At 44.3% G+C, this 25370-nt stretch overlaps 1 protein-coding gene and 1 long non-coding RNA gene across 17 annotated transcripts in view; one reads left to right on the forward strand and one right to left on the reverse strand.

Annotated features, from left to right (window-relative positions):
• The window catches only part of LOC138807897 (uncharacterized), an 81075-nt gene continuing 55705 nt past the window's right edge, over positions 1–25370 (forward strand). For all 16 annotated transcript variants that reach the window (XR_011366326.1, XR_011366327.1, XR_011366325.1 and 13 more), the window contains exons 1-2: positions 1–155; positions 9092–9198. Coding sequence is in view for 7 of the 16 variants with exons in the window: in XM_069993708.1 (XP_069849809.1) it covers positions 22–155; positions 9092–9198 (241 nt within the window). In the remaining 9 variants the exon portion in view is untranslated. The remainder of the gene's footprint in view (positions 156–9091; positions 9199–25370) is intronic.
• LOC138808042 (uncharacterized) lies at positions 18825–22803 on the reverse strand. Its single transcript, XR_011366370.1, has 3 exons — positions 22720–22803; positions 20572–20647; positions 18825–18884 (listed from the first exon to the last, which is right to left on the reverse strand). It is a non-coding gene; the product is annotated as an uncharacterized lncRNA (long non-coding RNA).

Raw genomic sequence — 25370 nt, forward strand, 5'->3', positions numbered from 1 at the left:
TTCGCTTTCCCGCCGCGGTTGATGTGGAGAAAACACAACGGCCGTGCGCGGGAGCCGCCACAGCGGCGGGGCCGAGGGCTGAGGGGCGCCGAGCGCAGCGGCCGACCTAGAACCCGGGTCCCCCACCCCGGCCAGGGCGGCCCGCGTCGCGCGAGGTAAGCGCAGCCCCTGGGCGGCCGCCTCTCGGGCTCCTCCTTGCGGACCCGGCGTTGGCCGGGACGCCAGGCGGCCTCTCGACGACGCGGGCTGGGCTGGGCAGGACGGCGGCGGCGGCGGCGGGGTCCGGCGGGAAGCGCTGGGGCGGGGGGCGGGGGGCGGGTGGGGGGGCTCGGGCCCGGGGCCGCTGCAGGTGGGGCGGGGGGGGGCTCGGGCCCGGGGCCGCTGGAGGTGGGGCGGGGGGGGGGGGTGCGGGTGCTGGGGGGGGGCGTCAGGCCGCCGGGGCACGCAGGGAGGGGGGGGGGGATGGGTTTGTGGCCCACCATCCTCCTGGGTTTCGGTAAATAAATACATAAACAACAACAACAGAGAAATCAAAATGGGAGGATGCGAGGCTCACGCTGATCATGTTGTCTACTCAGGAAGCTGACCCCGCAGGTTCAAAGCCAGCCCAGGCAGACAAAGCCTCCCGACGCTCAGGTCTAATGAGAAAAGAGAGTTTCAAGAAAAGCTGGAGATGGAGGCGTGGCTCCACTGGTAGAAAACCACTAAAAAGCCAAGCATGACCTGAGGCACACACACACACACACACACACACACACACACACACACACACACACACACACACACACACACACACACACACACACACACACACACACACACACACACACACACACACACACACACACACACACACACACACACACACACACACACACACACACACACACACACACACACACCCTTTCCCTAATGAAGATCATATTTTTTCCCTAATCTTCTCTACAAGTTTTTCCCCCTTACCCCATTCACATATGCATATTGATCTCACTGTATTTTTGTCGCTCTTACTGTGAATTTATAATAGACCTGATCTTTTGTGCTGCTTCCAATTTCATACACTTTAATTCTTTGTTTTTCTTTTTCTTTCTTTTTTTTTTGTCAGTCCTGGGGCCTGAACTCTGGGCCTGGGCGCTGTCCCTCAGCTCTTCAGCTCAAGGTTAGTGCTCTACCACTTGAGCCACAGCACCACTTCCAGGTTTTTTCTGCTTATGTGGTGCTGAGGAATCGAACCCAGGGCCTCAGGCATGCAAGGCGAGCGCTCTACCCCTGAGCCATCTTCCCAGCCCCAGACTTTAATTCTTTCCTAAACATTTTCTTTTGGTTTTCAATCTGCGTGGCTGTTCAACAGAAAGTCCTCTGGACATGGGGACTTGGAGTTGGGTTGGAATCATCAATGGATCTATGAGGAATTAAAACCTTGCAGTAGCCAAGAATCTTGTTTCTTGGGTTCTTTTGGTATATTCATACTTTTGTTGTTGTTGCCTTCTGTTTTGTTGTTTTTAAGTTGTACTAGGGGTTTGAACTCAGGGGCTCATATGCTTGCGAGGCATTGCTGCTGACTGGAGTCATGCTCCTATTTCCTTTTTTTGTCTTTAATTATTTTACAAATAGAGTTTCACCTTTCTGCCCAGGACTTGCCTCAAGACCATGAATCTCCCATCTACAACCAAGTAGTTGGAATGATAGCCACACACCACCTCTGCCTACCTTATTGGTTAAGATGGAAATCTCCCTTTTTACCTAGTCTGACCTTGAACCACAGTCCTTCAAATTCCATAGCTGAGATTACAGGTGTGTGTCACTGAACCAAGTGCTTCCTTTCTTTTTGTGTACTTTCATAAAGTTTTAAATTAAAAAAAAAACTTCTATAAAGTTTTAAGGCTCTTATGTACTATTTATTAAGATAATACTTAGATCCAGTGATGTTGCTATGGGAAATGTTATTTTGTTTTATTATTGTCTGTATACTTTTTTTCTTTTTTTAGTTAGGTGACTAGTATGTGGAAAAATCTATCAGTTGTTTTTGGGTTGATCTAGCTTCTAGAGATCTTTCTGGACCCCTTCATTCTAATAGTTTTCTTGGATTCTGTTGAGGTTCCTATGTAAATAATTTTGACAGTTGCAAATATTAACAATTTTGTCCTCTAATATGTGTTTTCCTTTTAAAATATCTCCTCATTGTGATTTCTGCTACTTCCATTCTAGTACAGTCGTGGTGACAGCAAATACCTTGTCTTGTTCCATTTCTTTTTTTCTTTTTTTTTTTTTTTTTTTTGGTCAGTCATGGGACTTGAACTCTGGGCCTGGATGCTGTCCCTCAGCTCTTAAGCTCAAGGCTAGTGCTCTAACACTTGAGCTACAGCACTGCTTCTGGTTTTCTGGTGGTTTTTTGGAGATGAGAGTTTCACGGACTTTCCTGCATGGGCTGGCTTTGAACCATGATCCTCAGATCTCAGCCTCCTGAGAGCTAGGATTACAGGTGTGAGCCACTGGGGCCTGGCTTTTTTTTTTTTTTAATTTATCTTAAAATTGTCTTTAGTTGTGCAAAGAGATTTCAATTCAACATGTCAATTCCTTTTTTTTGTTGGTTGTGGGGCTGAACTTTGGGCCTTGGCACTGACCCTCAGCTCTTCAGCACAATGCTACCACTCTACGCTTGAGCCACAGTGCCACTTCCAACTTTTTCTGCTTATATGGTGCTGAGGAATTGAACCCAGCGCCTCATGCATGCAAGGCAAGCACTCTACCACTGAGTTACCTTCCCAGCCCCTCAACATGGCAATTTCTGAGTACAATGTCTTGTTGCATTTCTTAAAAGAGAATAGCTGTTGTTCTATTATTAAATAGGATTAAGTTAGCTGTGGGTTTGTAGACAACAACCTTTATCAAGTAAAACAAGTTGCTATCCAGCTGTGCTGGTGGCTCACTGTTGTAATCCTAGCTACTCAGGAGGCTAAGATCTGAGGATCGCAGCTTGAAGCCAGCCTGTGCAGGAAATCTTATTTCTTTTTTTTTTTTTTTTTTGTCGGTCGTGGGGCTTGAACTCTGGGCCTGGGCGCTGTCCCTCAGCTCTTCAGCTCAAGGCTAGCGCTCTACCACTTGAGCTACAGCGCCACTTCCGGTTTTCTGGTGGTTTTTATTGGAGATAGGAGTCTCACGGTCTCTCCTGCCCGGGCTGGCTTTGAACCGCGATCCTCAGATCTCAGCCTCCTGAGTAGCTAGGATTACAGGCGTGAGCCACCAGCGCCCGGCAGGAAATCTTATTTCTTATTTCCAATTAACCACTCAAAAACGGGAAGCGTCTGGGCTGGGAAGGTGGCCCAGTGGTAGAGTTGCTTGCCTCAAAGTGATAGAGTGCCAGCCTTCACCACAAAGAGCTCAGGGACAGTGACCAGGCCCTGGGTTCAAGCCCCATGACAGACATAAAAAAAAGGCTGGAAGTAGAGATGTTGCTCAAGTGCTAGCCTTGAACAACAAAGCTCAGGGACAGTGGTACTGAGTTCAAGCCCCAGGACTGGCACCAAAAAAAAAAGAAAGAAAGAAATAAAGAAAGTTACTGTCTTTTCTTGGGACTTGAGATCCAAAGAGATGAAAAAAAAATCCCAAGTGCTACTTTCAAATAAAAAATTTAGTAAAATATATCATATATAGTGGCTAAAGCAGATAATAATCATGCTACAAAACAGGGAAGGAAGGATGGGTTGGATTCTGCTTTTCTAAAAGTTTTGGTTTTGCTTTGGGGTTTTAATCATGAGTCAGTATGCAACTCTCAAATGCTCATTCAGTACTGGCTCGATGTTCATGTGATCTCTCCTCCTGCCAACTTATAGTAACCTAGAGTTAGGAAGTGTTTCCTAAGGTTTCTATTTTCAGCAACTCATTTAAGACACAAATGATCTGTCCCTTGGAAGTTAGAAGAATGCACTTGTAAAACCTCCTTGGCCTGAGCCTTTATGAGGAAGAGAGCTTAAAATTATTTTAATTTCTTAAATCAGGCATGATGGTGCTCCTTATAATCCCAGCATGTGGGAGACAGAGGCTGGAAAATACTGAGTTCAAGCCAGCCTAGGTTATGTAGTGAACTCTGCCTTAATTTTTTTTAAAATTTCTTTAATGATTGTTCAGATTTTGCTTGCAAGTTTCAGAAAACTTTCTTTTTCTTTTTTTTTTTGGGGGGGGGGGGGTCCGGTCGTGGAGCCTGAACTCTGGGCCTGGGCACTGTCCCTCAGCTCTTCAGCTCAAGGCTAGCGCTCTACCACTTGAGCCACAGAGCCACATCCGGCTTTTTTCTTTTTGCTTATGTGGTGCTGGGGAATCGAACCCAGGGCCTCAGGCATACATACAAGGCAAGCGCTCTACCACTGAGCCACCTTCCTAGCCCCAAACTTTCTTTGCTTAATATGTATTCTTCTGTATTTTAAAATGTATTATCTCCTAGCTATCTGTATTATTATATTGTTATTAATTATTTTGTGCCGTATTGGGACTTGAAGTAGAGTTTGGGAGTTCTCCCTCAGCTTTGGAGCTCAGGGTAAATGTTCTGTCCCTGAACCACTTCCACCTTTTTGGTAGTTACTTGGAGATAAGAGTCTCACATTTAGTCGGGCGCTGGTGGCTCACGCCTGTAATCCTAGCTACTCAGGAGGCTGAGATCTGAGGATCATGGTTCAAAGCCAGCCCGGGCAGGAAAGCCCATGAGACTCCTATCTCCAATAAACCACCAGAAAATCGGAAGTGGCGCTGTAGCTCAAGTGGTAGAGTGCTCGCCGTGAGCTGAAGAGCTGAGGGACAGCGCCCAGGCCCAGAGTTCAAGCCCCACGACTGACAAAAAAAAAAAAAAAAGAGTCTCACATTTGTCTATCCCCACTGTCTTTGAACTGTGATCCTTAGATCTCAGTCTCATAAATTTCTAGGATTATAGACATACGCCTCCAGTGCCTGGCTGTTTTTTTTTTTTTTTAATTTAAATGTTGTATTTATAATTTTCTCATTTTTTAAAAAAAATCTGCCATTTATTCCTTATCTGTCTCCTTAGAGCTTTTATCCATTTTAAATTAAATCTTTGTTTTGGTTTTGGTTTTTTTAGCCACCCTTATTTTTTTAGCCACCCTTTATGTCATTGATTTTTTGCTTTCAATACTTAGTGTTCATTTCTTTGTTTCTTTGGTTACATGCATTTTGTTGAAGAAGCAAATAGTATAGACATTTGTAAAGTGAGCTGAAAAATCTCACTTTTCATAATTATATATCATACGAGCATGCTTTTCTGGACCCTTTCCTATCTCTTGCAAACATTTACTACAGCATGCCAAACTTTGCAAGTCATTAATCTCTAGTTGTGGTATTTGCACATGTACACATCTACTAAAGTGAAATACTATAATTTCAATTGAATGAAATACAAATATTTTCTACTCATAGGAATTAGGTTGAAAGTTTTAGTTGTGTGTATGTGTGTGTACGTGTGTGTGTGTGTGTGTGCGTGCGTGCGTGTGTGTGCGCGTGCACGCGTGCTGGTATTGGGCCTGAATGCAGATGCAGAGCCTTGTCTTACAGCCTGGCTTTTTCATAGTGGCTGGCACTCTATCACTTGAGCCACACTTCCAGTTGGATTGTTTTTTTCTGGTTAGAGATAAGAGTCTCTCAGACTTTTCTTTTCTTTCTTTCTTTTTTTTTTGGGGGGGGTCCGGTCATGGGGCCTGAACTCTGGGTCTGGGCGCTGTCCCTCAGCTCTTCAGCTCAAGGCTAGCGCTCTACCACTTGAGCCAAAGTGCCACCTCGGCTTTTTTCTTTTTGTTTATGTGGTGCTGAGGAATCAAACCCAGGGCCTCAGGCATGCAAGGCAACTGCTCTACTGCTGAGCCACCTTCCCAGCCCTCTCTCAGACTTTTCTGCCCCAGCTGGTTTTATCAAACAATAATCTTCGTTTCTCAGCCTTCTGAATAGCTAGGATCACAGGTGTGAAAGTCTTGATCTTTTAGTAGTTGAATTTAATTCTTCATTTTTTCAGCTCTAGGAATTAAACTCAACATTTATGTTTGCCAGACAGGAGCTATACCAGTGAGCCACACTCCCAGGCCATTTTGTATTTAGTTTGGTCACTAGTATATATGTTTGTTTGTTTGTTTTTGGTCAGTCTTGGGGCTTGAACTCTGGGCCTGGGTGCTGTCCCTCAGCTGTTCAGCTCAAAGCGAGTGCTCTACCACTTGAGCCACAGCGCCACTTCCCAGTTTTCTAGTGGTTTTATTGGGGATTAGAGTGTCACAAACTTTTCTGCCCAGGTTGGCTTTGAACCTTGATCCTCAGATCTCAGCCTCCTGAGTAGCTAGGATTACAGGCGTGAGCCACTGGCGCCCGGCTGTCCTTTTGTTTTGTCATATATTTATGATAAATTTTTTACCCCTTCCCCCCTTTAACTCTGGATTCATCAAGATGCGTTTGTTTCCCTTCCCCTCATCTCCTCTTCTTCCTCCACATCTTTAAAAAAGTTTTATTGTTATTATAAAAGTAATATACAAATGGATTAGAGTTTCATAGTCAGGTAATAGTATTGTTATTGTAAAAGTAATATACAAAGGGGTTACAGTTTCATAAATAGGATAGTGAGTACATTCCTTTTCAGATAGTGTCACCCCTTCCTTTGCTCCCGCCTCTGATTTTGAGATTATATTATAGGCATGTACCACCACACCTGGTTTTCCTTCCTTCCTTTTTATTTAGATAGCTGGAAGATTTTAGAAGGGCCCGCCATTTAGTTTTTAAACATTAACGTATTTTCCTGTAAATGGGAACATAACCTATTCCCTCGTTTCAAACAAAAGAAACCTTTTTACAGCCGGGAGCTGGTTGTCCTAGCTACTCAGGAGGCTGAGATCTGAGGATCATGGTTCAAAGCCAGCCTGGCAGGAAAAGTCTGTGAGACTCTTATCTCCAATAAACCGCTCAGAAAACCGGAAGTGGCGCTGTGGTTCAAGTGATAGAGTGCTAGCCTTGAGCTGAAGAGTACAGGGACAGTGCCCAGGCCCAGAGTTCAAGCCCCACAACCGACCAAAAAAAAAAAAAAAAAAAACCTTTTCACATATTTTTATTTCTCTTCTTCCCCATGTTTCCCCAACAGGCACATACACAGGATTTACCCAAAAACTAAAACTAATAATAATAATCTGGAAGCTGCACACCGGTGGCTCACACCTGTAATCATAGCTACTCAGGAGGCTGAGATAGGAGGATGGCAGTTTGAAGCCAGCCTGGGCAGGAAAGTCTGTGACTCTTATCTCTAATAAACTATCAAAAAGCTGGAAATTGAGCTGTGGCTAAGGGACAGCACTCAGGGCCCAAGTTTAAGCCCCAGTACTGGTACACACACACACACACACACACACACACACACACACATGCACGCACACATGCACACACGCACGCAAAATCTTTGTGTATACATATGCAAAAACATACATATTCTGGGTGCTTTCAGTTGTTATTCTAAACCCTACTTGGGGAGCGAACCCAGGATGTTGCACTTGCTAGTCAGGTGCTTTGCCACTGAGCTATATTCCAGCCCCATTTTTCTATTTTGTAATCTTAACAATTTCACTACACTGTCATATATTTGAGCAATTGAATATAACAAAGAAACCGACGCTGAAAGTTTGTAGTGGATCCTGTCTTCTGAGCCATGCTTCTCTGGTGCTTATTTCTCAAAAGCATACTTGGAAATCCATCCTTGGTTGACCTTTGCTGGCACAAAGACACTGAACTATTTGCAAGTGCTGCAGTCACTTCCTCATGTTATACCGAGTTTACTTTAGCTTTGCTTAAGCCAAGCACAATATCCGTTTGTGTAAACTTCGGTCATTACCTTAACAACTGAAGTTTCACATAATAGCCCTGCCTGTATAAGCCGAGAAACTGGCTTAGGAGTATGAAGGTAGCCTTTGACATTTTAGCTGCTAACAAGCTTAAAAGTTCTCACTACTGTTTTTGTTTTTGTTTTTGTTTTTGTTTTGGTACTGGTCTTGGGGCTTGAACTCAGGATCTGTGTGCTGTCTCTGAGCCTTTTTCACTCAAAGCTGGTACTCGACCACTTGAGCCACAGCTCCACTTCTGGCTTTTTGCTGATTAATTGAAGATAAGAAGCTCACAGACTTTTCCTGCCTCTGGCTTGAAAGTGTGATCCTCAGATCTCAGCCTCCTAAGTAGCTAGGATTCCAGGCATGAGCCACCATTTTTTTATTCCAAACTGGGTAGGACCATGTCTAATGGATGCCCATGTGGTCGGTTGAGTACTTGAAAATAAATGAATGTACCTGCATTTATCACCTTCTCTTGTCACCTCTCTCCATTAAAGTGGGAGCTCCCTGGGAGCAGGACTTTTGCCTACATGCTCAGTTCTGTTCCCCAGGGCAGCATCAGGTCTGTTAGAAGCACCCTATAAATATTTGGGGGAATAAATGATCTACCAGATGCTAAGAATCTCCTACAGTTTTCATTTGTGATCCCTCTTTGAAATCAGGTATATCAAGTTTTTCATTTATTCTACCTGATCAAACAGGACCTTCTTAAAAACATTCATGTATTGTGAGAACTCTATAAAAGTAAATAATGTAGAGCAGTATCTTAACAGCAAACGCCCTTGTGAGTTTGCTGCTATTAAGAGATCCTCAGGGCCGGGAAGGTGGCTCAGTGGTACAGTGCTTGCCTTACATGCTTGAAGCCCTGGGTTTGATGCCTCAGCACCACATAAACAGAAAAAAGCCGGAAGTGGCACTGTGGCTCAAGTGGTAGAGTGCCTGCCTTGAGCTGAAGAGCTGAGGGACAGCGCCCAGGCCCAGAGTTCAAGCCCCACGACTGACCAAAAAAAAAAAAAAAAGTGAGATCCTCAGTTCCTGGTAGTTTATAGTTTTTGTTGGCTGCCTGGGGTATTAGGTAGCTGGACAGGCTTTGGAACTACGGAACATGCCTAGATCCTACTGGGGTGGGGGTGGGGGGAGAGGGCGGGGAGACAGGTCTTTGGCTGCCTGAAGGTGGGCTGGAGCTTCAGCTGGGTGGTTTGGGCCCTCACTTATGTTTTCTTCTATTTTGCCTGCAGATGGCAGCACGCCCTGGGCCTCCCTGTACTGTCCTCACACTGGACAACAGAGAAACAAGAAAATGGACTCCTTTCTCCTGCAGACCTGCTTGATTGCCAGCCAGGAAGTGAGTGTGAGCTTCACTAGAGTTTTACTCTTCTTTATTCTACAGTATTTGTTGTACATTGTGTTTTTTTTTTGTTTTGGTTGCTTGTTTTGTTTTTGTTTTATTATAGGAGTTGATGTAAATCATATGTGTTCAATTATGAGGGTGTTTGTTGATAATCAGTTTGCGTGCCAAAACTGAAAATCAGAGTAGTGGTTCCAGGATTATTCCCAGCATCCTCTGTGTTGTAAGGACGGCACCCCTTCTTATCAGCACTTTGGGCCTTTCAGAGAAGGGTGACACACCCTGAGTAGTGGGGCTGGAAGTGTGAGGTGTATGGTGCTCTGTGCTGAGACCCTGTGGGCCTTCATCCAGTTGTTCACAGGATGGGCTGTCCTATCCACATAATTGCCAGAAGGCCAGCCTGGCCATCACATCCCAGGCTTCTAAGTTTCTTATTTGGGAATAATGGTCTTTATGCCAAGAACTAGTACACTTCTGATTGCTGTTCTACTTAAAAGGATCTAGCACAGACCTCCCCTCGATTTCAGTGTCTTCTTAGTTGGGTGATGACCCTCACTTAGCTGCAGTCTATAGGATCCCACTTAGCAAGCTGACATCTTCCTTCAGTGAGTCCCTCTTTCCAGGGGACTTGATCCCTTGTCTCTCACATCAGCCAAGCCAGCTTTGCCCACACTGTATTTCAGACTTACTATATGGAATCACGGAAATTCTCAACTGGAATGTTAGGTTAGATCATTATTTCACCCAACAGAAGGTGATATTCATTTTTTTTTTTTTTTTTTTGTCTAAGACTGGACTTGAACTCACTATCTGACACTTGCTTTCACTCATTGGCTGGTGATTTGAGCCATGCCTCCAACTCATTTTTTTTTTAGCTTTTTTGGTGTTTTTATTTTTTAAATATTTTTATTGTTGTTTTAGAGGTGATGTACAACAGGGTTACCTTTACATCTATTGGGTGATATGTACATTGTTTTCCTTCTGCGTAGTATCAGCTGTTCCCTTATTCTGTCTCGTTCTCTTCCTCCCATCACTGCCCTTGAGTTGCTTAGTTCACTTTCATCAATGTCCAGTGTAGCTGGTGGGCCCCTCTGCTCTACTTTTTCACCCACTTTCCACTTATTTTCCACCTTCCTTCAGATGTACATGTATATATGCGATGTATGAGGTAAAGAATACAGAGTCATCTAAAAAATGATAAGACAAATTAAGAAGAGGTCCTTTGTTTCTTTATCTTTGGAGTTCTTTTCAGTCTATATATTATTTTATATACATATGAAGAGGTGCTTGGATATTACAGTTTGGTGCTTTTCTCCTAAGACTGTCCTCTTTTGGTCTCATTGTGTTTGGGTATTTTGAGTCATGTTTATTTTTTCATATCTTGTTGCATTTTAAATCCAACATCCGCATATCAAGGAGAACATGCACTGTTTGTCTCTCTGATCTTGGCTTAACCTCGCTCAACATTATTTGTTCTAGTTCCTTCTATTTCCCTACAGCCATTATTTTATGCTTTCTGATGGCTGTGTAAAATTCCATTGTATATAGGTACCACATTTTTTGGATCCATTCATCTGTAGTGGGGCATCTTTAAATTCATTTTTGTGCTAGTACCAGGACTCCAACTGAAGGCCTCATGCTGTTGTTTAATTGTTTGCTATGTCTGGTATTTTACCACTTGGGCTATAACTGCATTCTACAGTTTGCTAATTAGAGATGGAATATCATAGACTTTTCAGTCCTTCAGTTCTCAGCCTCCTGAATAGCACCCAGAATAAGGTGGTAGTTTTGTTGTGTTTTTTTAAAATAATTTTTTATTGAGATTAAGTGATGACATAAATGTCACAGATTCCACAGTATTGTGGGATAGTGATACTTAGTTAAAGTCACAAACACAGTTTTAATCTTCACAAGGCAAATTGTCATTATCATGGTCTATAATGTTTGTGAATTCTATGAGCTTTGACAATACAACTATTTCTTCCACATCAGGTAATATGTACATTTCTTTAGAAGGGAGTAGTTTTGAAAATCAAGTTTGGCTTTATTTTTTGTCTCAAATAACTAGTATTTAAAATACTTCAGTGCTGGCTAGGTGCCAGTAGCTCATGCCTGTAATCCTAAGTACTCAGGAGGCTGAGATGTGAAGATCACGGTTCAAAGCCAGCTGGACAGGAACATCCATGAGATTCTTTTATCTCCAATTAACCACCAGAAAACCGGAAGTGGTGCTGTGGCTCCAGTGGTAGAGTGCTCTCATTGAGCTGAAGAGTTCAGGGACAGCACCCAGGCCCAGAGATCAAATCCCATGACCAACAAAACAAAACTTCAGGGCAGCAAGTAGACTGCTTGCCTACTAAGTGGTAGGCCCTTGAGATCAAACTTCCAGTACAAAAAAAAAGTATTTCATTTAAAAATCGAGTTCCTTTTTCTATAGCTCTGAATTGTTCATTTGTTTCTTTTGCTTGTGGCAATGGATTTATGCTCAAGCACAGTCAGTAACCTGGTAAAGAACTAATACTGGGGCTAGGGATGTGGCTCAGTGAAAGCGAGCATGTGCAGGGCCCTGGGTTCCATTCCACAGCAGTACACATCATAACAAGGATGAATCAATCACATTTGTTCTTACACTGACCTGAAAAAAAAGGAAAGTAAAATTAATGAGAAACACAATTACAACCCCTGAACAAATCCCCTTGTCCTTTAAAAAAAATCAATTTTTTTTATTTCAGTAAAATAAAAATTAGATATTGTACAATTCACTGATCGAAAATGTATAACAATAGTTTTTAGTGTCTTCACAGAGTTGCACAACTGTCACCAGAGCCAATTTTAGAATGTTATCATTCTCTCAGAATTTCCATACTCCTGTTATCACCTCTCCCATCTTTCCAGCCCTAGGCAACTACGAATCTACTTTCTATCTCTTCATATTTGCCTATTCTAGATGTCATATAGCTAGAATCATCCAACATGTACTCTTTTGTGGCTGACTCAACTCACCACCAGGTTTTTGTTCATGTTGTAGCATGTATCAATATGACATTCTTTTTATGATCAAGTAATACTCCATTGTGAATGTTTATTTTTTTTTAATCACTCACTGCTTGGTGGACGTTTCCATTGTTTTCATGTCTTGTCTGTTATAAATAATGCTGTTTTGAACATTTTCATGTATAAGCGTTTGTGTAGACTAGGAGTATGTCTACTAGCCTCTTAGGAAAGTCTGATTTTTAAAAATCTAGGAGAGAGAGAGAACTAGGTTAAAGTTGTTTGGATAATTTATTCACACATATGTTGAATTACACCCAAAAAATCAACTAATATATTGTAATTATAATAAAATATATAACCAGGTGCCAGTGACTCACTCCTATAATCCTAACTACTCAGGAAGCTGAGATCCGAAGATCGCAGTTCGAAGCCAGTTGGGGCAGAAAAGTCCCCATGAGACTCAGCTCCAGTTAACCACTCAAAAACTGGAAGTAAAACTATGGCTCAATGGTAGAGCTCTAGCCTTGAGCAAAAGAGCTCAGGGACAACTGCCCAGGCCCTAAGTTCAAACCCTACAACGGACAATAATTAAATATAAATAAAGTAGATCTAATTCTTCTCCATTCTAGTTGAGTTTTTCTGAGTTCTGTCCTTGAATTTAAAAAAAAAAAAATAAGTAAAAGTAAGTAGCCATGTGTCAGTGGCTCGTGTTTATAATCTCAGCCACTCAGGAGACAAAGACCTGAAGACTTTTCAACTAACCAGGAAAAAGTCAGAAGTAGTTCATGCCTAGCTACTCAGGAGGCTAAGCATGGTTCAGAGCCAGCCTGGTCAGAAAAGTCCATGAGATGGTTATCTCCAATAAACTACTCAGAAGATGCCGGAAGTGGTGCTCGAGTGGTAGAATGTGAGCCTTGAGCACAAAGAAGCCCAGGGACAGTGCCCAGGCGCTGAGTTCAAGCCCCAGGTCTGGCAAAAACAAAACAAAACAAAACCCCAAACAACAGAAGTAGAAGTATGGCTCAAATGTTAAAGCACCAGCACTGAGTGAAAAAGCCTAGAGACAACACCCAGGCCTTGAGTTTGAGCACTAGTATGGGCACACACACACACACACAAATCCCAAATAAACAAAAAAATGATATCAAAGTGTGGGTCTCAAGGTCTCCCTTGGGGAAAAAAATGTGGAATTGTACATTCCAAGTATATTTAATAACAGGTAGATAAATGGGTGAAGTGGGAAGTTGTACATTCCAAGTATATTTAATAACAGGTAGATAAATGGGTGAAGTGGAGGCCTGGACCAGAGAGAAGAATGAGGCAGGAGAAGCAGGAGGTAGGGGGGATTTCAGGATGCCATCTGTTGCTTGCTGGTTCAGCTTCTCCCAGTGCCCACCTACACAGCCTAGGAACCCTGGCCAATGACCATCATGTGACTGTTGCTCGCTGTCTGGTTGATATGGTTCATAGCTGTTACCTCCAGGTCCAGATTCACTCTGCTTGTGACTGCAAAGCTCTAGCGTTGGATTGCTGCTTTTTAGCAAAAGCAGGTGGTCTTAGAAATGTGTTAAAGGACAAGTCAGTACCTCCCAAGAGACTTACAGTCCTAAAAACATTTCCGGGCTTTTTTTTTTTGTTTTTTAAGTACCAGTTAACAGTTTTCAGTTTAACTGTGTTTTCCTTCCTGAAGTCTTTAAGTGAGACTAACTTGGGTGATTTTTTAAAAATAATGCATTGTTTTTGAAGAGCTCCACTACTGGTCAAGTCTGGGTTAGGAATAGAAATGATTTTTTTTTTTTCTGCCACATAGACTAAGCATGTAGAAATAGGAATGGCTTGTTTCCAATATGATTTCTATGTCTTTCTTTTTCTTTCCTTTGAAAATAGAGACAGAGGGAGGCTGGGAAGGGATGTGAAGGGTAAACCAAAGGAGGTGGCTGCAATGCTTGGTAAGAAATGTACGCATTATCCTGCCCATGTAATTGTAATCCCTCTGTACAATATGTTCACAAATAAAATTAAATTAAATTAAAAAAAAAGAAAATAGAGACAGACACATTTTAACCAAATTAGAACCTGTAACTGAGTCAGTAGGAATGTATATACCTTTTCACTTTTTGTGGTATTAGTAATAGAACTCAGGACCTTGGCACATGCCAGACAGACACTTTGCCAGGATAAATTTCTAGATGGTTGGTGGGCTGAACACTTTAGAAGAGAAAGCACAAGGGGTGGAAGCATAGTTCAAGTGGCAGAGCACCTGCTTGAAAATATAAGGCCTTGAGTTCAAATCCTAGAAAAAGAACAGTTACTCTACCAATATTCCACTTGGGGAATTGAAACATTGTTCCTGACCGTTAGTGATACAGAATATACCACTTCAGGTCAAATCTAAGAACACTTGGTAAGACCTGTCTTAGAGGCTTTAGTAAATTCAGATATAGAAAGGAAGACAGCCAGGTGCTAGTGGCTCATGCCAGTGATCCTAGCTACTCAAGAGGCTGAGGATCACAGTTTGAAGCCAGCCTGGGCAGTTAAGTTGGTGATACTCTTATAATTAATCATCAAAATAAGAAGGAGGTGGAGCCGTGGCTCAAATTGTAGATTACTGACCTTGAGAGAGAGAGAAAAAAAAAAAAAAACCTGGACAGTACTCAGTCCCTGAGTTCAAACCTTGGTATTAACCAAAAAAAAAAGAAAAGAAAAGAAGAAGAAGACAGCTGGCTGGTTATTCTAGATGCACAGGAGTGAGAAGGGGCAGGGTGTGTGTGTGGAGGAATCTAGAGCGATCACCCTAGTTAGATAGGTTGGTTGGCCAGGTTTTGATGGTTGGTACAAGTTTGACTACTATCCCCACAGAATTTGAATTTGATACCAAAAAAAAAAAGTGATAGATTTTTTAAAGGGAGGACGGCGTACCGTTTAAAATAGGACGTTTTCTATCCATTTTACAGCTGGTCACAGCTGGAGGGGATTGGGTCTGGTACACCTTGAGCTGGCTGGTAGTGTCTGCAGACAGAGGTTGGCTACAAGTGACAAGGCTCCACCCAAGCCCTGAACTGTAATGGAATGAAAGGGGACTTTGCATATGTCACTTCCTGTCCTGGCCAGAGGTTCTGGGAAAGCCGGGGCAGGCCTCCATGGTCTGCATAGCAACAGCCCAGACAAGTTCTGAGTGCTGCCAGACTGCCAGGGGAGATTTGGAGCTGCAGGTCCCAGGCAAGAGCTTTTCCAAAGTGGGAGCTGCATGGCTGGTGGGGATCTGGGCAAAGTGACAGCACAGCTGCAGCTGCTTGCACAAGCTGACTCCTGTCACAGCCCTGCCCCTCCAGCCCAGGCAAGAGAGTGTGAGGATTTGGTTGGCTCTAAGTGTTCCATTTGTTCCTTTGGTGTTCATTCAGAGTGTTCAGTAGATAGCTAAGCACCTAAAATGTACCAGGAACATTTGGTCCTTCTTAGAGGAAGGAAGAAAACAACCAGCATGCTTGCCCTCTTGGAGCTTGCAGTTCAGTGAGGTGTCTGGAAAGCAGGGAGAAGCTGGAAGCCAGGAGCCAGGATCTGAGTGCCTGAGTCATAGCCAGAGGAACAATGAGTTCAAGGATCTATGTGGGACTGCCTGGGGGGGGGGGCCAGGGGGGGGGCTGGGGGCTAGTATACGATCTTGGTTGTTACCCTAGGAAGATAGGGTTTTGTTCTTTGCCCTTCCCTAATTGTGCCTCAGACATGCTTCTGGCTGGCTAGCCTCTTAAGTCTGCAGCCTCCCTAGAAGCATTTTTGGATCTTTTCATCCTGCTGGGGCTGCTAATCAGTTTTCTGGTGTAGTGACTAATTGTCTCCAGCTCTGAACCTGCATTAATACAAAGCTTTGAGGGGAGAGGGGAGGACAAATATATGTGGAACTCAATATTGATCCACTGTGAAGTGAAATCAAGTCTGTCTTTAAGATTAGAAAAAATGTGTGTGGATAGTGTACTAAAATGTTTAGTGATGAGAGGGGAGATTTATATTGAGTTAGTTATTTACTTAATTGTTGAGGGTTTTGTGTTGTTGTTCTTGGGCTTGAACTCAGGGCTTAGGCTCTATCCCTGAGCTCCTTTTGCTAAAGGCCTGCACTCTAACTTGAGCCGCAGCTCCACTTCCAGGTTTTTTGTTTTTGTTTTTGGTAGTTTTTTTGGAGATAAGAATCTCTCTGAGTGGGCTGGGAAAGTGGCTCTGTGGTAGAGTGCTTGCCTTGCATGCATGAGGCCCTGGGTTCCATTCCTCAGCACCACATAAGCAGAAAAAGCCAGAGGTGGTGCTGTGGCTCAACTAGTAGTAGAGTGCTATCCTTGAGCTGAAGAGCTGAGAGACAGCACTCAGGCCCCAAGTTCAAGCCACATGACTGACAAAAAAAAAAATTTCTGGGGCTGGGAAGGTGGCTCAGTGGTAGAGCGCTTGCCTTGCATGCATGAGGCCCTGGGTTGGATTCCCCAGCACCACATAAGCAAAAAGAATAAAAGCTGGAAGTGGCGCTGTGGCTCAAGTGGTAGAGCGCTAGCCTTGAGCTGAAGAGCTGAGGGACAGCACCCAGGCCCTGAGTTCAAGCCCCACGTCTGAACCCCACCTCCCCCACCCCCACCCCCCCAAAAAAGGAACATTTCTTGAGTTGTGACCAGTGTTTGAGGTTTTTGTTTCTTTTGGTTTTTTGTTTTGTCTTTTTGTTGGTTGTGGGGCTTGAACTCTGAGCCTGGGTGCTGTTCCTGCGCTCTTCAGCTCGAGGCTAGTGCTCTAACACTTGAGCTACAGCATCACTTCTGGTTTTCTGGTGGTTAATTGGGGATAAGTGTCTCATGGACTTTCTTGCCTGGGCTGGCTTTGAACCAGGATCCTTGGATCTCAGCCTCCTGAGTAGCTAGGATTACAGGCATGAGCTACTGGTGCCTGTTGAGAGGTGTTTTTTTTTTTAATGCTAACTTGCTGCTGCCTCCTCTGTCTTTCCTTCTGTTTCCTTTTCCTTTTCTTTCTTTTTTCTTTTCCCTTCTTCTCTTTCTTTCCTAGAACCATACCTCTAGCAGATTACTGCCCCCCACCCTTGCTTTTTGCTTTTTGGTTTTGTTTTTTACCTTCAAGACACTTTTTTTTTTTTTTTTTTTTTTTTTGCCAATCCTGGGACTTGAACTCAGGGCCTGGACACTGTCCCTGAGCATTTTTTGCTGAAAGTTAGCACTCTACCAACTTAAGCCACAGCTTCACTTCTGGCTTTTTCTGTTTATGTGGTATTGAGGAATTGAACCCAGGGCCTCATATATGCTAAACAAGCACTCTACCACTAAGCCACATTCCCAGTCCTCGAGACACTTTTATGTCTATCCTTGATCTACATGTCTGTGGTCAAGAACATGGAAAAGCTGATAAAATGCTGCCAGCCCCACCCATGTTGACTCTGACCTTAGGTATGTCCCCCAACTTACCTGTTCCAAGGTTCACTCATTTGAAAATGGGTCCTGTGAGGCTAAAACAACAGTGCATGGCCCAGACTTAAGTGTGCCAGAAAGGCAGCCAGGACACTGGTAGTGTGGAATGATTCCCACTTGACAGGGACAAAAGCTTAGGCTCAGAGGTTAAGTGAGTGACAGAGTCACATAGAGAGGCAGAGGCAAAGCCAGACACAGAAGTCAGGGTTCGTGGTCTCTCCGGGCCAATGATCTCTCCATGGGATCCAGCATTCACTTTGGTTTCCAGAGGAAAAAAATCATGTTAACATAGACAGTCTGTGGCTTTTGTATGGAATCAAGTAAGAGAGCATCCTCGACACGTGGGACCATCGTTGTAGGCATTCAGAGCCCCACTGGATGAGGGATCTGTGGGAGAAGAGGACAGGGTATGCCTCTACCTTTATCTTTTGAGTGTGTGTCTGGGCATGTGCTCCCTGAAGGGCCCCCTCCCCCCCAACTTGGTCCTGCTGATCACCAACTCTCTTATATTTACTCAGGCTCAGGCCAGACAAGGAGGCTCAGGCATCTTAAATAGTTGCTCCCCTCAGGTGCTTTAGAAAAAGAAACTGATTTCTGCCCCTAGAGGCTGGGATGTCAGATACCCTCTCCAGCTGCTTTGGCTGCCCTGTTGCCTAAGGGTAGTTCACATTGGCTTTAGATCCCTAGTGATATCCCTTTGTTCATGACTGAGTTCATTTTCAGAATTGCCCAGGTGTGGCTTCCCAGGAATCAGCGGTGTTTTGCATTTTGTACCAGGGCAGTGTAGCACTGGGAAGAAGAATATAGGTAGTCAAGCCTAGGTTTGAAATTCAGCAAATGCTGGAGCCACTCAATGCAGTTTCATGGAAGCAAAAACACCTACCTACCTCGTAGATAGGGAGTATGATTTAAAAGAACTACTAAGTAACTTGCGCAACCTGCATGCACAACACGTGCCCGCATGTGGTGGCTATTTTTACTGTCTGTTATTAGCATATCAGTGGACTCTACAGTCTGATAGTGGAAACAGCTTGGGTATATGACCCAGCCTTACACAGGAAGCCCATTTGCCATAACTCAGGATTCTAGAACGACTGAAAAAAAGATTTCAAACTTCTCTTGGTCACATTGTTATTTGCAGCAATACTTTATTGCTATGGGTAGATAATGAAGTCTGCTGAAGTGTGGTAGCATTCTGATCATGGTTTGGCTTCTCTTTGCTTTATTTCAGTGTCCCTGTTGGGGAAAAAAATAGTTCTGTAATTAAAATATACTACTGAAGTTCTATTCTACAGTAAGCTTTCCTTAATCACAGGTGTGCGTGTGTGTGTGTGTGTGTGTGTGTGTGTGTGTGTGTGTGTGTGTGTGTGTGTGTGTGTGTGTGTGTATGTGTATGTGTGTGTATGTGTTGGTCCTGGAACTTGAACTCAGGACCTGGGCACTGTCCTTGAGTTTTTTGCTGGAGGCTAGTACTCTACTAATAAAGCCACAGCTCAACTTCTGGCTTTTTGATGGCTAATTGGAGATAAGAGTCTCACAGACTTTCAGAGGCTAGCTTCAATCCATGATCCATAGATCTCAGCCTCTGGAGTAGCTAGGATTACAGGCCTGAGCCATCAGCCCTTAGCATTTACAGATTTATTTCACATGCTTTTGACCACGTGCAATCAAGGTCAAGGTACACTTGTGTGCATTTATAAGCTTGTGAAATTCCATTGCCTCTACAACTAATTGATGCTAATAAAATGATAGAGGAATAGAAAGAAATTTCAGAAACAAGAGCTTTAAATTCTCATGCATGTATTATACAGCTCAGTTGATGCAGAGAAGCTTTCAATCTGGAGTTATCATCCATTATGTTTAAATTGTTGTGTGATCTGCTTAGTGTTTTCTTGCACTTCATTTTGTGAAAATATGTCTCCCAAACAGCAAAATAAACATTATGGTATCAAATTGAAACCCCTTTGTACAACAACTTTATTTATTATTTTTTCTTTGGGTCTGGTCGTGGGGCCTGAACTCTGGGCCTGGACACTGTCCCTCAACTCTTCAGCTCAAGGCTAGCACTCTACCACTTGAGCCACAGCATCACTTGTGGCTTTTTTCTTTTTGCTTATGTGGTGCTGAGGAATCGAACTCAGGGCCTCAGGCATGCAAGGCAAGCACTCTACCACTGACCACCTTCCCAGCCCCTGTACAACAACTTTAACAATAATGATGGTGATGTTAAAATAACCAATCCAAGAAAGGGCACATGGCATGCTAAATTTAATTCACAGTGAACATTAAGACGTATTGACAGTAGCATGTGTTTAGTGGAGGTTGGACAGCACTGAACTCCACGCATCCTCAGCATGCAGCTTTTCCTTAACAGCAGTCTTCTTGGAACCTGATACCCAAGGATACCGAGGTGTACTGAAAGACTTTGTTTCGGTCAGTTGTGGGGCTTGAACTCAAAGCTCTGAGTGCTATTCCTGAGCTCTTTTGCCCAAGGCTAGCCCCTCTGAGCCACAGCTTCACTTCTGGTTCTGGTGATTCCTTAGAGATAAAGAGGGATTTTTGAACCAAGATCCTCAGATCTCAGCCTCCTGAGTAGCCAGAATTACAGGTGTGAGCCTGTGAGCCACCAGTGCCCTGGTATGTACTGAAAGTGTTACATGAAGGATGTCAAGCTGAAGAAACGGAGAGGCTTAGCGACACCTAAGGCCATCCTGTTACCCATACAGACAGCAGACCTCAGCTCACATGTCCCTTTCCAGGGCTACACTGTGCTCCTCACTGTGCTTAAACACGGTGACTTTGAGAGACCAGGGAGACTGGTCTAATCCCTTCCTTTCCTAGACTGACTGTGCATCATTAAGGACAAAATAAATAAATAAATAAATATCCTGCTTTGGAAGTGCTCCAAATAAAATATTGGTACCTTTAGTGACCAGTTTAGGGTCTGTCTTCTTCCTTGTGTCTCTTTTCAGTATGCCCTTGAGGCCAGCTGTTCCTTCCTTAAAGAGTTAGGAGAGAGGGCTGTGGTGGGGGGGTAGGGGGGAGGGGAATGGGGGGGATGGGAAAGTGGCTCAGTGGTAGAGTGCTTTCCTTGCATGCATGAGGCCCTGGGTTCAGTTCCTCAGCACCACAAAAGCGGAAAAGGCGGGAAGTGGCGCTGTGGCTCAAGTGGTAAGGTGCTAGCCTTGAACTGAAGAGCTGAAGGACAGTGCCCAGGCCCAGAGTTCAAGCCCCATGACCCACCAAAAAAAAAAAAAAAGTTAGGAGAGATAGGCATGAATGGGTGAGGAGATATTTCACCAACATGTGGGTCAGCCACCTCTTCTGGTATGATATGTGGTATTTAGTGCAAGCAGTAGCCAAGAATTGTCCTGCCTTCCCGTGCCCCCCCCCCCCAGCTGAGTTGCCTGACTGCAGCTCATTCCTTTTTCCCATATCTGCTTCCATCTGCCTCTGGTGAACTGAGCAAGTAAGTGGTCTGCAGGCCAGCGGGTCACTTGGCACGCTAAGTGCATGGCCATCTTTGGCCTGGTCTGCAGTCTCCAGGGTGCTTGGGGTGACTGGAGAGGTGGATCTTCATATTTAGAGGCCATGAAACCTGAGAATTAGCATACACAGGAGGTTCTTTTATACAAGAAAACTTTTTTCCCCTCTGTACAGTATTTTCACAATAAAAAAATTTAAAAAAGAAAAAAAAACTTTTTTTTTTAGATGCCTTCTTTATGCCCACAAAGGCCTCATGAGTGATCCCATCTTGAGACTTGGTGTTGAGCAACATTGGAGCCCACCAGCCAGTGGCCACCAGAGAGCTCCAGTGCTCAGAAGGATGGGAGGCTTGCACTGGGGCCAGCTTGGCTGTGCTGCTGTTTATCTGAGTAGCTTCCGTGACAACAGGAGATAAAGTACCTGAGACCAAGCAAAGCCTGGAACAAGATTAGGTGTCTGGGTAGGGTGGGGCTTGTACTATGATTCAAAAACCCTCAACTGACCTATGTTTTCTGGATGGCTGTTTGGCATGCTTAATTAGTTTGTTAGCCCAACCCTACTCAGAAACTATTCGCAGTGGTTGCATTCAGCAGGTGTCAGAGAGGCAAGAAAGTCTCCTCTGAGTTTTCACTGAGTAAAATCATGTTTTGGGGGACAGGGAAGTTATTGTGGGGGGGACTTGGACGATCATTGCTCAGCTACCAGCTTAGCTCTGTTCTCCCAGAGCTGGCTCCTCACAAAAGCGCAGCCTTTGCTGCCAAAGTTGGTTTGTAGCATGTCTGTCTTCCAGGTCTCTGCAACAAGTGGCCAACACCTTCTTGCCTCGAAGCAAATCATGTGACTTAAAAGAAGCAAACCTGACCTCAATTACCCGGTGCAAACATCATTCACTGGGAGGCACCAGGAGGTCAGTGTCTGGTTCTTTCAACCTCCAGTGTTAACTCTTAAGAGTACACTGTTCAGGGTGTGATAAAAGGCTATCACTCACAGTTTATGATTTCCAGTAAGCCACAGTGCTTCAAGGAAGGGGTGAGAGGTTCTGGACCAGGCCCTCCGCTGAACTGGCACAACAGTTTCTGTTAGGGCGGGCGAGGCAAGGAGCGGGGCTGTATGTAGCTCCTAATGATTAGCCTCTGCTCTGAGGCACAGCAAAGCCACCTTGTCTAGCCAAGGGCAGGAATGGGGCCGGGGGTGGGGAGGAGTGTTTCTGCAGCTACAGCTACGTGCACTCGCAGGGTGGGGAAGCAGGAAAAGGAAGAGGTCGGTTCTCTTAAGTTTTGGCCCCGGTGCCTGTCTCCTGGTGGCTGCCAGGCCAGTCTGGAGCTCTGAGCACACTCCTCTGACACTCTGGACAATGGCAGCTTGAGCTTCTTTCACAGAAAGCTAGAGGAGAATTCCCAGCAAGCTGCAAGCCATATATCTATTCCACCTGGGCTTAGGAAGGATGCGGCTCCCTCCAGGCCTTTCTGCATTTCTCTGGAGCATCTACTTTAACAGCAAAGATCAAAGACATATACATCAAACTAAATTAGCCCGCAGTAACAGCAGCATACATCCACTTAACAAATACTTCACAAGCTTTTACCCCATGCCTCCAGCCGGGCATACAGTGGTGCATAGGCTAGGTCCTTGCTGAGATGGGGCTCCAGCCTAGTGGGGGAAACAGAAATCAATCACAGAAACAAAGTGCTGGTGCTCACAAAGGTGCTACCTTGCAAATTAAAACACACTTGTGTGAAATGAAGTCGCTGAGGGACAGCTTTGGACTGGGTAGGCAGGGAAAGGCTCCGGGGAAGTGACATTGGAGAGAACACCTAAAAGAAAAGAGGAACAATGAAAGAGCAGGTGAACAGTTAACCTGTCCTGTCTGCCATGGGGGCAGGTGAGCCAGGGTGAGAAGAGGAAGAATGTTCTAGAACATAGAGCTCAGTTAAACTTAGTGCTTTTCGATATGTGACACTTCTTTCTTTAGTTTTATGAGACAGGATCTCACTATGTAGTCCAGCCTGGCCTTGAACTTGAGTTCCTCCAACCTGAGCCTTCCAAGGGCTAGATGATTTAAGTATGCAATACCATTCATGGCATTTCCCCCTCCCCCCCCCACTTCCTGAATTGTGTTCTAAACATTCAGTGGGGAGAATGTCAACCTTTATTGGTTGCCTTTGGTATGCCAGACATTTCCACTGGGGACTGTGATGTAAACCAAGGTGAATATGGCAAGGTCTCTTCTCCAGGAGCATCCAGTGTGTTAGAAAATTAGAAACCAAGGAAGGCTGTGTGGTAAGTGCTGTAGGTGAAGGAATCACAGAACTAACAGCATATAGGATTTCTAAATCTCTGTGAGTTCTGAGACACAGTCCAGCAGGGCTTACCAGAGATGGATGATACCTGCACAGTCTTGAAGGTGGAGGTGAGGCTAGCCAGGAGAGAAGGTATTGGTCCTTTAAAGAGGCCTGGAAAGTGGGGAAAATAAATGTGAGAAGCATGCTGGGCCCTAGAGATGGACAAGTGCTGGGGCCAATCACAGAGGACCTTGGATGTTCTGGAGCCTGAACTAGATACTCAAATGCAGCTGGTGAAGTTAAGACAGATTTCTAAGAGACCGTGTTAGCAGCAGGTGAATGCTTGAGGATAAGACACTATATTTACACACTACTGCTCTGACACTTTAACACTCAGATAAATACATTTGGCAGCTTGGTTCTTTGGAGGCACAGGTGCTAAGTTAATCTAGAAGCAAGCACAAGGTTTTGCACTTCAGGCCAAAGAGTATCTTTGCAAAGTCCCTTTAGGCTAGTCTCATTGTGCTGTAAATTTATAAAAGGAGCTATTATCATAATCCATAGAAACATGCAATTTGACTTTAAAATAATTCTGTATGCATTCCAGCCTGCCAGAGAACATATGGCTTTCTCCCATCCTCTTATCTACTCCTCCTCTTTTGTTACCCTCTCTCATCCCTATTTCCCAGTCCTGGTTGTTATTGTTGTTGTTGTTATTATTATTATCATTTTTATTATTATTGTCACGTATACATTACTTATTTAAAACACCCCAGTGTAGATAACACCACCTGGTTAAGTTTCCTCAACGAGTCGTGATCTGTTGAAAACCAGGAAATAAACAGGCAAAAAAAAAAAAATGAAGTGCGAGAGGCCAAAGTCCAAAGTAAGTGAATGTGTATCGAGGACAAATGGACTTACTACATCTCAGGAACTCTGTTGAGTTCGTCACATTCTCTCCTTTGCTTAAGTTTCCATTTGCCCCTGAAGATATTCTCATCAGAAACCACCTGGTAGGCTGCATCACCCCCTCTTACTTGCTTCTGGTTTCTGCTCAGGTTTAACTAAAAGAGAGCACTAACAACAGATCAAAGGGCACCAGAAAATGGTGTAAAGAATTGATTCCCCTGGCTCCCTATCTAGGCCCCATGAGCCACGTGCAACCTCCCCCACTAGAGCCCACAGCTCCTCCCAGGTGCCTGTTCCAATAGCTGTCTTCCCTGGTCCCCTTACCACCTCCCTTCTTCATACCCTGAGGCTACAGATGGTGGCAGCTTCCCACTGTTGCTGCCCTCCAAGTGCTTTACTTTTCCTTGTTGGCTGTCCTCACTCAGCCCTTCCCATACCTTTGTAATAAACAGCTCCAACGTGAGTATGCCATCTGTTTCCTACTAAGACTGACTGAACAATAACTTCATGAGATCAGGCCCATATCAGCCCCATTGGAAGACCAGAAACCTGGGGCTTGGAGAAGTTCAGTAAGTTATAAAGGTACACAGCTGGCAAATAGCAGAGCTAGTTCTCAAATCCAGTTCCCTGATTCCAAAGTACATTTGTGTTTTGTCATCACATCACAGTGCTGTTCACACACCAAATATTCTCTCCCCCAGAATCCATGAACGATCTGTTGACCCTGGGATGTTCCTTCCCAATCCACAATCATTTTTTTAAAATGGAAATTCTAGAAATGAGTACTAAAGGCAAACCTTCAGAAGTTGACTGATGGCCATCTGAGATGGAGAAAGGGTCTGTTAACTTAGGCCCGTGAATTTGAGAAGCCTTTGGTCCCTGCCTTGCTGGGCTCTCCTTTGTAGCCTCTGTTGTGAAGGGTAGAGTTGACACACCAGACTGTGGGAGCTGAAATGAAATCCTGAATTTGCCCGAAGTGTGTTGCCACTCCCTGAACACTGGCCCTTGTTTTCAAGGCCAGCCTTCATGCCTACCCATGATGCCC

Source organism: Dipodomys merriami, unplaced genomic scaffold (genome assembly GCF_024711535.1).
Source record: "Dipodomys merriami isolate MVZ:Mamm:240054 unplaced genomic scaffold, mDipMer1.0.p SCAF_44, whole genome shotgun sequence".
NCBI classification, from domain to species: Eukaryota; Metazoa; Chordata; class Mammalia; order Rodentia; family Heteromyidae; genus Dipodomys; species Dipodomys merriami.